The sequence below is a fragment of the Populus euphratica genome, unplaced genomic scaffold (genome assembly GCF_000495115.2).
Source record: "Populus euphratica unplaced genomic scaffold, PopEup_1.0 scaffold1.1, whole genome shotgun sequence".
NCBI lineage: Eukaryota > Viridiplantae > Streptophyta > Magnoliopsida > Malpighiales > Salicaceae > Populus > Populus euphratica.
In genome coordinates this window covers 429,273-442,393 of record NW_011499845.1, presented here as the reverse complement: position 1 = coordinate 442,393, position 13,121 = coordinate 429,273, and the positions used below count along the sequence as shown (strand labels likewise).

General features: G+C 35.5%; 1 protein-coding gene across 2 annotated transcripts; it reads left to right on the top strand.

Annotated features, from left to right (window-relative positions):
- The first annotated feature begins 6 nt into the window (after positions 1 to 6).
- LOC105123473 (sulfate transporter 4.1, chloroplastic-like) lies at positions 7 to 8,674 on the top strand. 2 transcript variants are annotated; one of them, XM_011023125.1, is made up of 17 exons: positions 7 to 381; positions 1,071 to 1,119; positions 1,584 to 1,785; positions 1,935 to 2,103; positions 2,603 to 2,668; positions 2,756 to 2,863; positions 3,916 to 4,023; positions 4,115 to 4,180; positions 4,433 to 4,493; positions 4,642 to 4,769; positions 5,043 to 5,084; positions 6,345 to 6,461; positions 6,767 to 6,818; positions 7,284 to 7,422; positions 7,507 to 7,595; positions 7,956 to 8,032; positions 8,132 to 8,674. In XM_011023125.1, the coding sequence occupies exons 1-17, from the start codon at positions 49 to 51 to the stop codon at positions 8,447 to 8,449; spliced, it is 2,124 nt and encodes a 707-aa protein (XP_011021427.1). In that variant the 5' UTR covers positions 7 to 48; the 3' UTR covers positions 8,450 to 8,674. The 2 variants fall into 2 exon arrangements, with proteins under 2 accessions (XP_011021427.1, XP_011021488.1); XM_011023186.1 differs by lacking the exon at positions 5,043 to 5,084.
- Positions 8,675 to 13,121: the final 4,447 nt, after the last annotated feature.

Sequence of the window (13,121 nt, the reverse complement as noted above, 5' to 3'; positions counted from 1 at the left end):
GTCCTCGTTTTTTTTTTTTTTTTCAAATCCGACGCCCCACCGGGGCGCATGGAGATAACCTTCGCCTCTTCAAGCTCTCGGGATCTCCCCACAATCTCTGTATCCTCCTCTTCCTCTTCATTACTCGGATCCTCCATGCCGACCCGACCCGTCAAAATCATTCCTCTTCAACATCCAAACACGACGACGTCTTCCTCCTTGAACCCCCTGCCCAGGGCCCTGCTCTCGAGATGGACAGCAAAAGTTAAACGAACCACCCTGGTTCAGTGGATCGACACGTTTCTCCCTTGTTGCCGTTGGATTAAAACTTATAAATGGCGCGAGTATTTCCAGCCTGATCTCATGGCCGGTCTCACCGTCGGTATCATGCTCGTTCCCCAGGTAATTCCACTCCTTCTCTTTACAGAAAGAATCTGCAATCCTCCTTTGTTAGTTAGCTAATAAAAGCCGCTGAATTTCTTCAAGCGTTTGGCTGTAAGGAAAATGAAAGAAAAAAAAATGTCGACGACTCTACAGCTGTTTTCAGTTTCTCTAAGCTGTCCGAGTCAAACTCATCTAATTTTGATTTTGCTTTCTTTTCTATTCAACCAGTTGCTGTGTTTAAGTAACTTGCAAATCTTTCTTTCTTTCCTTTTCCTGTAATTTTCTTGTGCTCTCTCGGTAACCAAACAGAGTCTTACAGTTGTCAACGGCTCACGTAGTGCATGTCTCTGCCTTGTTTGATTAGTCATGGCTGTTGCGGAGGCAATTACTGAACTTAGATTGATTGGATTCACTTGGTTTACTGGAGATACTGTTTAGATTGAGAGAATTTTTCAAGGATTAAGGATATTATTTTCTTGTTTTAGATTAGGTTGTGTTTGGTTGCTTGGAAATGACGTTTTGAGGTTGGAATTTCGATATGTCTGCAACCAAACACAGCCTTCTGTGATTTTGCTTTTTCCCTCTGAATCAGATTTTAGCATATTAAACGTAATATAATGTTGCTGCTAGCATTGTGTATTATTTAAGATTTAAGTAGACTGGTTGGATTATTCATTCATTCATTTATTTTTTGTTGTAATGAACAGGCAATGTCTTATGCAAAATTGGCAGGACTGCACCCAATTTATGGATTGTGTAAGTTACCATAAGATCAAAACTGTTATAAATCTTACTTCTTTATTTAAGTTTTTTGTTGAAAACATGGTCATGAATGTTCGGATACGGAAATTCCCTGTAATAGCATAGTTCTTGCAGTGCTTGCGAAGAAAAATTCTGTGGCAGAATTTTAAAGCACAAAAATATGATAAAATAAATAATTTATAATTCAGTTTGATAATATTTAGATACCGTCAGCACCTTACAGATGAAAGATGATCTAATCATGACAGCATCTATTATCTTTTGAACTGATATCACAGTCTGATTATTTTACATGTATATGATGACTTCTAGGTATTGGTTCTCTGTTCTCACCTTACCTCACCATACCATCATGTATTCCCCCCACCCCCACCACCCTCCCCCCCCCCCCCCCACCCCCCCCCCCTCTTTTTTTTTTTTTTTAACTCTAGAATGGTTGTGTTGGTTTTGCAAGGCAGACACTGGTTTTATACCGATATTTGTGTATGCCATATTTGGATCATCTCGGCAACTTGCAATTGGACCGGTGGCATTGGTTTCTCTGCTAGTCTCTAATGTATTGGGTGGAATTGTCAATTCATCTGATGAGTTATATACAGAACTTGCGATAATATTGGCATTTATGGTTGGAATATTGGAATGTATAATGGCACTTTTGAGGTACCACGATCAATGTATTAGTTAAAAATTTCTTTCACATTTTGAATTCATTAAGCTATGTGCAGATCTCCTGCACTAAAGTTGTTTATGATTTCATTGACTTACAGCATTATGATAGTGATTAATGCATGTTTTCCTCTTTGCTGTAGGCTTGGATGGCTTATCCGCTTCATCAGCCACTCCGTGATTTCTGGCTTCAGTACTGCTTCAGCCATTGTTATTGCACTGTCCCAAGCAAAGTATTTCTTGGGGTATGATATTGTACGAAGTAGCAAGATTGTGCCGTTGATTAAAAGCATAATATCTGGAGCACATAAGGTATGGGTTATTCAAGTTGAAAGATAATTTGTTGCAATCTGTTGTTTGTGGCTTGTTAAATTAAGAGAATAGTTTTACATATTTTAGGGTCACAAAGGGCTTATCGAAAAAGTTGTTCTAGCCCAATGATTAAACTGTGTGAAGTGGATGGTGGTAATTTTTTGCATGCAGTCATATGGTAGTACCATGATCTGCCCCGTGTTTCTGGCAGCTACCATTACACACACACACACACATATGAATTGGCCGCTACCAATCTTCAACCACTGGTTTTATGATTGTATGATGGCTGATAACTAGAATTTCATGTTATAATATTTTTAAAAACTTGAGTTTATGCACCCTGAATTTCCCCTTTATCATTTATTTTTAGTCCTTTTATTTAATGTGATTTTTGAATCAAGTAGCTGTGATCTTATCTTCCTGTTCAATGTTTTCTGTTATTTACTACCACTCATCAATTCTTTCTTTAACAACAGGTGATATTTTCCTTTTGTAGTTCTCTTGGCCTCCTTTTGTGATGGGATCTTGCATTCTTGCAATACTTTTGGTCATGAAACATTTGGTATGAAATCACTTAAAATTCTAGTGGTAACTGGTAAGAAGTGTCTCTTCCTGGATCTCGTTTATGACATTGAATTTTTATTTTAAGGGAAAATCAACGAAGCAGTTCAGGTTCCTACGGGCAGCAGGTCCACTTACAGCAGTTGTTTTGGGTACACTTCTTGTGAAAATGTTTCATCCATCCTCGATTTCTTTGGTGAGAATGACATATAAAGTGAAAGCATTGTAAAACTATTTATTTCATATATAAGAATAGATTTATCGATCCTCTATCTCCCCGATGAGATGAGGTAATTTGAATGCTGAACTCTTTCTAATGTCTACGCTCTTTTCTAAGTAGTGCTTGTTTATTCTGCTTTGTTTTTGTTTTTTCTCCCCACTCATCTTAAAATCTCAATCTCTACATCAACTTGATGAGCATTTTGTAGTTTGGAGACTCACATTTTGCATTGTGAGAGACGGTTTTTTGTGTTTTATGTGATTTTTTACCTGGATTTCATTAAAATAACAAAATGTAGAAAAAGAAACATCTCACCTTTTTCCTTGGAACTCTAGTTTTATTGTCACATCTTACTGGACTGTCCTTATGTGTCTGGAATCTAGTTGATTTGAATGTGCTACAGCTGGTTGCTACGAGGCACTTGCTTTCTACCAATCTTAGCTGCAAGGCCAACTTGATCTATGCTTTAATTGGACTCTTCTAAGCCCAAGTATCTGAGAAATTCTGTGTTTCATTTCCATGGCCTACATTGAAACCCTGTTATTTTTAGAAGTGCCAATATGCCATTTACTGGCTTAATATTTGTTTCATTGCTCCAACCTAGAATAATCGTTCTAGATTTAAGGTACTTGCCTTCACAGCGTCACTGAGTTTTCATTGTCGTAAGAATTTAACTGAGAGAACAGTCAATATGTCCAACCTCTTCTCTCTTTGAATAACCAAGGACCGAATTTTGCATGTAATAGTAATTTTGGATTTTAGGGAGGATGTAACATGAGGTAGAGGAATGCAAAACCAGTGAAGTTGGTTCTTCTGTTTCACTAGGCCATTCCTGTCCTGTCACAGAGTTGACACTATTTATTGATCTTGGCCAATGAAACTTTGGATTCCAAATAAACTTTCGTTGTAACATGTTTTATTTATAAATGTTTTCTCTCAACTGTTTCCTTGTTTGGTGAATGCCATATTTCCATTTCAAACAAATCATCCCAGAATTGACAGAGATTAAAAGTATGGTGTTGTTTTAGGTAGGGGAGATACCCCAGGGACTCCCAAGCTTCTCTTTTCCGAAAAAATTCGAGTATGCAAAGTCTTTAATTCCAACAGCAATGCTTATTACCGGAGTAGCCATATTGGTAAGAGAGGTTTTGAGGATCATCTGCTTGCAACACTGCTTTTTAAATTTGAGTTGTTATGCATCCATTCAAATTAATCTTTGAAATTTAGGAATCTGTTGGGATTGCTAAAGCATTGGCAGCAAAGAATGGGTATGAGCTGGATTCAAGTCAAGAGGTATGTTTTAGAAATAGAAATGGAAGGCGCCGATAAGCATTTTGTTTTTTGATGATGAATGTAGCATACTAGATGCCTCCAGTCTCCATCAATATAGGATGATCACCCCTGCTTCTAACTTTTATTTATGCTATTTGATTTCCTTTTTGGTTGTGCAAATAAATAAGAGGCCTAATTGAAACTTATTGACTGGTTCTCTGTCTAGACTCTGCGTAACAAAATGAATTTCTAACTTTGTTTCTCTTTCAACAGTTGTTCGGTCTTGGTTTAGCCAATATCATGGGCTCATTATTTTCAGCATACCCTTCAACAGGTGGGATTTCTGGGAGGTGCTAAAAGCTCCAAGTTTAACCATGGATTTGACTTAGATAACCTGTTTTTGTCCTTCGTTATCTGTTTATTCCTGGAGTTTGTATTGGGATGCCATTCAATAAAATAAGAGCTTCTTTTCCTATATGCAGGCTCGTTTTCTAGGTCAGCTGTAAATAATGAAAGTGGGGCTAAAACCGGCTTATCTGGAGTTGTAGCTGGAATAATTATGTGCTGTTCTCTTTTATTCTTGACTCCGTTATTTGAATACATACCACAGGTTTGTTTCTATGTCCCTGCTGTTACATATGTTCTGTAATAAAGAGGCTGTGAAAACTGTAGAGAAAGAGGCTATAGTATATCATGCAGTTCTTGTCCTAGAAAGTTAAAGTGTTTGAGATGTGTGATAATACCAAGCAAATCACTTTTCAATTTTTTTTTCCCTTATCTACCATATCATTGTCATTATCATTGTGTTCGTTGAGGAGCCTAAATATTCTTTTATTTCAATTTGGAAGATAATTGAGGATTTTGTGGTTTCTACTCTTTGCAGTGTGCTCTAGCTGCAATAGTAATATCTGCTGTGATGGGCCTGGTAAGTATGATAAAATCACAAGCTGAGGGATCGACTACAAATTCTGTTTAACATCTATGCTTTCCAAGTTTGTCTTTTTTTCTTGGTAATAAAAGGGGCTAAACGCCCAGAGCAACAGGAATCTATATACAGACTAGACAGGGAATAGCTACCCCAATAATATCTTGATACAGTAGATTAGACATTCCAACTGACAAGGAATCAAAATAGTGAGTTCCAATCTCCATAGAAAGAGCTTGATTGGCCAACAAATTCACACACTGATTACCTTCCTTATAAGTATAAATCTCCCAATCACGCCTGAGAAAACTCACAACCTCTTTGAACAATGGATCGTGAATGAATGAGGAAGAGACCTCATTTGTAGCATCAACTTGAACCTTACAATCCATTTCCAAAATAACTTTCTTGAAACCAAAACTTTCTTGAAACCACACGGCCAAGCCAGTTGAAGACCCAAGACTGCCGCCCAGAGGTCAACTTTAAATGAAGAACACAATCTATATTAGCCACAAAACCATGTAGCACACGACCACCACCATTGATGTTTTACATTTGTCTATGGATTGCATCACCAATGTGTACATAAGCTGAATTTCCAATTTAAAGAACAAGTTTCCCCTTATATTTGGCTTCTCTGTGGCAAGCAGGAGTCGTACTCGGAATATATAATATATGGGTTTTATATGACTATCTACTATCTCTGCTAGCGATCTTTCATTTCTATGACATAACTGTTCGAATATTCACTTTTAGATTTTGCATCACATGCGAAATTGAAGTTTAGGAGATTGTTATTGTATTTTTCAAGTACATTGTTTAAAAGGTTAAGATGCTTATTTCTCAAAAAAAAAAAAAGAACAAAGAAAAAAAATGAGCCCTGAAGAAGTTCATGTTTTTAAAGTATTTATGGCTCAAAATCATTTTTGTACCTTTTTGTTTATGAAAGCTACATGCTGTGGGACAAAGCATTCAAGCATATTGATATGAAGCTCCAATAGACTGAAACTTCCATATCATTTTAAAACATCAGTTTGTATTGGCTCTCCAAGCAAGATCATATGTGATGGCAAGAGTAAAGATAATCAAATGAATAATATTAGAGCACAAATTCTACTAAGTTGAGTGTGGTAGTTGGTGCTCATTTGTACCTGTGTTGGTATTGGAAAGTGAATTGTACTCGTTGCCACCTTGTTTGGATTGTGGCTTAAATACTATTTATATTAATTTATTTATTTCCTTGGATGTCTATCATTTCAGGTGGATTATGATGAGGCTATCTTCTTATGGCGTGTGGATAAGAAAGATTTTGTTCTTTGGCTCATTACCAGTACTACAACATTGTTCCTTGGGATTGAGATTGGTGTCCTTGTTGGGGTTAGTATTTAAAGAAGCAATGTTAGACACAATGGTTTGGACAGTAAAATATGAGATTTATACATTGGTTATCTGAAATCTGCGAACACTTCATGTCAGCTGCCTTCTCAGCTTATTTATAAGATGCTGAATCCATCAACCTCTTTTTCGTGCTAGTGCAATAGTTTGACATAATCTTGCAAAGTCCTTTTAGGTCCCCAGTTTGACATAACTCTGAGAAAAATTGGTTGACAATCCTTTACCATGCCACTGGTTGTATATATTGTGCATGTATTACTTACTCTAAATTGGTTTTGAAACTGCAGGTTGGTGCATCACTTGCTTTTGTCATCCACGAATCTGCAAATCCACACATTGGTAAGTGGGACTTGTTACATCATAGTATTTATGCATGTTAAGATTAGGTTTAATTGTTCTATAAATCCCAGTAGATCTGTATTATCTGCTCTTTGCATAATCATGATTATGAGCTTTGTCATTTGCTTCATCATATCAACTATGGCAATGACATTATCTGGATCTTCATTATAACAATGACATTATCTGGATCTTCATTATGGCTCTATTTGATTTTTTTCTTCCCGTTTGAACTTCTAAAAGATCAAATTTCCCTAGTAGCCCTTTTTATCCTGATAAATGGTCACCTTTTATCCTGATAAATGGTCAAATTTCTGGGTGGTCTGGGAACTGGAGATAAAGGTTACAAGCTTCAGACTGGTGCCCTTTTTTGTTGAAAATCATATTACATTGGTGCTGAATTATTGTAGATACATTTATAGTTTAAGCAGGCATTAAATAATTTTAATTTGGTGTACACTGCAGCTGTCTTGGGACGTCTTCCTGGCACCACTGTCTACAGAAATATTGAACAGTATCCAGAAGCATATACTTACAATGGAATTGTGATTGTTCGCGTTGATGCACCTATCTATTTTGCTAATATAAGTTTCATAAAGGACAGGTGAAATTTTGTGTTTCCCTAAATTAATTCAACCCAGGATTACAAGTTCTTTGGATTTTAGGTTGTTGAGATTTCCTTTGTCAGGTTACGGGAATATGAAGTTGATGCTGACAAATCTTCTAGACGTGGACCAGAAGTTGAAAAGATTTATTTTGTGATTTTAGAGATGTCACGTAAGTCTTATTCATCCTACACGGGTTACTGGGTCAAGACAGAACATATATTATGTATTCCATAGCAATCATCGTGCTATTATGCTTTTATACTTGCAAAAGTCACTTTCGGCCACCAAAACTGTTTGCTTTTTCATGTCATTCTGTTTTCCATATACATGTGTTTTTATGCTGATTCAGATTTTTTTTCTTATGAAATATTTTGTGTTATAGCCACTGGGTTCAGTGATTTTGGTATGGCGTTATCATTAAAGCCATAACCTTTTTCATTCTGATTTTTCAAGTATGCTATTGAAGCTGAAAAATAAGGTTCATTAAACAATCCTCTTACCTATGTCCCAAATGTTTCTTATTTTGTAGCTATTACATACATAGACTCCAGTGCTGTTCAAGCATTGAAAGACTTGCACCAGGAGTACAAATCACGGGATATTCAGGTTGAGTGTCTGTTTTTGTGGAAGTCAAGATCAAGTGCATGTTGTTCATTTTATATAGAGACACGGTATAATCTCTGCTCTTTGCTGGGTCTTTTGCAGATCTGTATTTCCAATCCGAACCGAGATGTTCTGCTGACCTTAACAAAAGCTGGTATTGTAGAGCTTCTTGGTAAGGAGCGCTACTTTGTGAGAGTGCATGATGCTGTTCAAGTTTGCCTTCAGCATGTTCAGAGCTCAAGCCAATCTCCTAAGAAACCAGATCCTTCTGCTGAGGATAAACCAAGAATCTTTAAAAGGTTATCGAAGCAGAGGGAAGAGGATTTATCAATAGCAGAGTTGGAGTCAGGTGATAATAAAACCTCTGCTCCCAAGCATACAAAGCCGCACTTGGAGCCATTGTTGTCTCGGAAGTCTTGAAATTTGCTTTATTATTTTTATGGACATATGATGCCGATTTTTCAAGGCACTATGATATCTGTCTGTAGATCATTGATTACAAGGTTCGATTGTTTGCTTGCATGCATGCTTTACTGTTGTAAAATGCAATGCAATACTCGTCGTAAGGTTTGTTTTCTTCAATGGAATCATAAGACTGTAATCTGCATTATATAAAACAATGCATTTATTGCGTCAGTTTGTATCGCTTCTTCACTCTGTTTATATTAAGCAATTTGTATCATGTTACCTCCAGTCACGAGCACTAAAATCCCTGGTAGGGATCTTCTCGCGGAGAGCTGTGTGGACTCTGCAGCCCGCGTTGAAAGCGGCAAAGTTGATACGAAGGTGAAATCTCATCATGCAGTCCCACATCGGAAAAACGACAATCCTTCTCCAAGTGAAGCACTATAAATAATCTATTGCTACCTGAGAGAAAAATTGCCTTAAACTAATGAGTAAGGAAAACAAAGCGAGAGGTGGGAGCCGCTCGCCGCGCCGACACATGTTTGTGCGCATGAATTTGTGGAGGGGTTATAGGCTGGCCGAGCGTTGACGCTGCTTACTTTGCAGAACTCGCTTGCGCGGGCCTCCCTATTGTCCCACCCCTCAATGAGCCCTAAATTTTTACTAGTGGTTAATTTAACTGTCAATCAGCCTCCGAAATTTTATATAAATGTAGCATTTTAGTGTTTCGTAATGTGAAAATAAACTGAAAATAAATGACAAAATAATTTATTAATATAATAAAAAATAAATTTTATAAATTAAAAAGTGAGGTAAAATTAAAAAAATTATTTTATAAATTATTTTAAATAAAATAAATAATAATTAAAATCATATAGTTAAACTAATTAATATAAAATAATAAGAATAGTAATGATTGTTTTATAAATTATTTTAAATAAAATAAATAAAAAAATAAGTATTAAATTTAATAAAGTTTTTTTAATTTTAATTAAAAATAAATAAGTAAATAATAATTTAAAAAATAAAAAGTTGAAGTTTGATGATGAAATTTAATATAATTAACAAATAATAATATTTGTAAATTTTTCATGACTTTTACAAACTTTCAAAAAGTATTTCTCATCTAAAATGAAAGAAAATACTTTCTTAAAAATTAAATTAATTTTTTTTTAATTGAAAAATATTTTATCTTGATCAACTTTTCTAATGACAAATAAATATATAAAAATTTAAAAAATAATTTTTAAAAATCACTTTTTATCAAACAAACGAGACCTTAATGTGTACTTCTTTCTTGGTCCAGTGTTTACCAAGAACAAACAATATCAACTTGAAAGGAATAGCAACTAGCTAAACTACAGAGAAACCTAATATCCAACAAGAGCACAAAACTTGCACAAAACATAGGATAACAAGTTAAAAGAGACAGGACAGGCCAAACGAGCAGCAAAAACAGGACTTGATAAGCTTAGGACCAAGAACAACACAACCAAACCGATAAAATCATATTTGTTATGTTAATTAGTATATTTTAGAGTTAGAAATTTGTCTTGTTCATTGACTAGTTCGATACCATTAGCTTGTAGCTTTTGGCTATCTGTAGTAATGGATTTATTGTTTCACATCAACCAATGTCATCTAGTAAGAGGAAAGTAAAAGCTCTTCCATATATGATAACTGAAGGGACAATTAACTTGATCGTGGAGAGGGACAATTAACTAGTAAAAGGAACAATGAAAACCCTTTCATATATGTGTTGTTCTGTGTCTGAAGGTCTCTCAACCACCGCTCGTGCGCATGCCTATCACCTCCGGGATCTCCTGGACCCTTGGGCATCGACTTTCTAGGATGCTCTCGTTGCGATCCTAGGTTAGGCAGGACTACTCGGTGAGTTTAAGCATATCAATAAACGAAGGAAAATAAACTTACAAGGATTCCTCTAGTAACAACGAATGAACTGGGAAATGCCCAACTTGAGAATTTGGCGTCTGCGACATTTGAATTGTAGTTAGGAGAAGTGTTCTTAGTGGCGGACCATTCCCAAGTCCCTAGGAAAAGGACGTCAAAAAGGGTGAGAGCCCCGTCATAGCTGGACCGAATAAAGTACCAAGAGAAGCCTTTGGGCCTAAAACTAGTGAACCACCTTGATTACTATGAGATGAAAAAGGAGCATGCAAATCTTGTGTACGTGGAACAGTAGCTGCTGATTTACGTTTGTTTCTAGCCATTTGAAAAACAGGCGGGAAAGAAAGGAAAAATAAGAGGGGGGAAGCAACGCAAGAGGTGGTCAGATACAGTAGTCGGCCATGAAACATGAGGGAACCGACTTCTTGGAGAAGAAGAGCATCTTTTTCTAGATTCTCTTTTTAGGTTGTCCTCTATTGCTCTTGCTTGAGCTCCCCTTTTCTTTTTCTTTTTTGATCAAATATAATAAATTTATAGATAAAATGAAACAAAATTGGAGAACCAATAAGTTAAAATATTTATAGATACTAATAGGAAAAAGGGAACAAGCAAAGCTAATGTAATATATCAGTAGTTAAGAAGGCTGTTAGACAACACCAGCATTCACAACAACCAGCAGCGCTATAGCAACTACAGGTCAGGTAATACAGTACAACCAGAAACCCAAATAGGCAGAGCAGACAACACATCTAATAAACAACAAACAACAAACAACAAACAACTATTAAGGTAGATAGCCACTGGGAACACAACATCCACCAAAATCCGAGGCAGAGGCAAAATAACATCCACCAGAGATGCAACACACACCCAAGGCTAAAAACAACCAAGAATATACAATAACAGCCTGAAAAGGCCACCAACCAGCCAAACTATAAAGAAACCCAACATCCAACATGAGCACAAAACCTGCATAAAACACAAGACAATAAGCTAAAAGAGACAAGACAAGCTTACAATAAAAAAGGGACTTGATCAGCTCAGGACCAAGAATAACAGAACTAGAACCCAATGAAAATTCATGCTTGTTGTGTTAATTAGTATATTTTAGAGTTAGCAATTTGTCTTATTCTTTTACTAGTCTGAACATTAGCTTGTAGCTTCTGGCTATCTGTAGTAATGGATCTATTGTTTTACACTAACTAATGTCAACTAGTGAGAGGAAAGTGAAAACCCTTTCATATGTGATAACCGAAGGGACAATTAACTTGATCAAATTAAGAAATAAGAGGGCTTTGCTTTCCTTAGTTCAAGCTTCTACTGACATCGTTACCTTTTTGTTTAGGATGGGATAACAATCACATTTATTAAATCTGCTTTAGTATAGGGGTTAACTTGAAAATTACCTACATCAGCCCTTAGTTCAGGCTAGGTTTCAAATAAAATTCAATGTAAAGATAAATTGATTAACTTAACAAGTTAAATATAGCCTGATTAATTTGACTAAAATCTAATTTTTTTTTTCTATCTCTCAATCCCAACCAGTATTGATTTATTCTAGACATTTTAATATTGGAGATGTATGTCTATATTTTTTAAGTTTCTATGGATAATTAATTATAATAAAATATGAATATGAAAGTAAAATCTTACTATAATGTAGTTGCGAGTGAAGCTGAGAAGTGAAAAAATAAATAAATTTATAAAGTATTAATTAAAAAAACTTAGAAGAGAAAAAAAGAAGAAGTGCGAAAGACATACCTGAGCGTGGAGAAGAAAAAAAAGAGTTGAGAAAAGAAGAGAAGAGAAAGAAAGAAAAGGATGTTGATGTTTTTTATGTAAGGGAAAGAAAAAAAGAAGAAGAGGCGTGTCTATTGTGAAATAAGGAATTCTAGTCTTTTTTATTGGGGTCTTTTACCGATGGAGAATTAAATATTAATATTCTTAACCATTTCATTAGTGATTCTGTCTATAATATTTAACTAAAAATTTTAATTTAATAAAAAAATTTCAGAAACCGCCAAACATTATCATTGACTTTTCAATCCATCAGTGATTCTGTCTGTACTATTTAATTAAAATTTTAAATTTAATAAAATTTTTCAGAAACCCGCCAAATAACAGTGATGACTTTTCAATTTGTCAGTGATTTTATTTGTAAAGAACAATAATTAACAGTGCAATTAAGAAGTGAACAGTTTCAGAGCTTACTGGAAAATACCATCAGAATTAATCCATCGATGATTCTCTTTGTAATTAATATGATGAATAGTGTCAGAGAGAAGTGAATAATTTACCAATGAGTTTACAAATAGATTTTATATACAACAATTTCATCTGTATAAATGACATGTCATCATACTTTTTAACTTTGTTTTAATTCCTTCTATTCCCGCTGTAATTCTCTTGATATATACCAAGAGAATATTTTTGCCGATAAAATTTATTATAATTTATCGATAAAAATCTTTCGTCAATGTTTCCATTTGGATTTGTTAATTTACTACAAGCCCACTGATGAATGTTAAAACTAGGGTGCCACTACTAGGTTTGCCCCGCGTCCAGGAAGGCATGCAGCGGAGAAAAACAACTTCACATTTGAATTCCACCTAAGTGGTTGCGCATCATAGGAACCCCGCTTCGCTATAAGGCACCCAAGGCCTTGGGTTGAGAGTGATAGGGGCAGCAGGCCGACAATTCAATGCATTAGCATAGAGCTTTACGACACAAATAACTCGATTACCATTCATGTATGACTTCATATACGCAACAACAATCC

Bases quoted from the DNA above. Each gene is read 5' to 3' on its own strand.
- LOC105123473 (XM_011023125.1), top strand. From the start codon at position 49: ATGGAGATAACCTTCGCCTCTTCAAGCTCTCGGGATCTCCCCACAATC. The intron at 1,786-1,934 runs GTACCACGATCA...TCTTTGCTGTAG, and splicing joins TGTATAATGGCACTTTTGAG to GCTTGGATGGCTTATCCGCT. The intron at 2,104-2,602 runs GTATGGGTTATT...TTCCTTTTGTAG, and splicing joins TAATATCTGGAGCACATAAG to TTCTCTTGGCCTCCTTTTGT.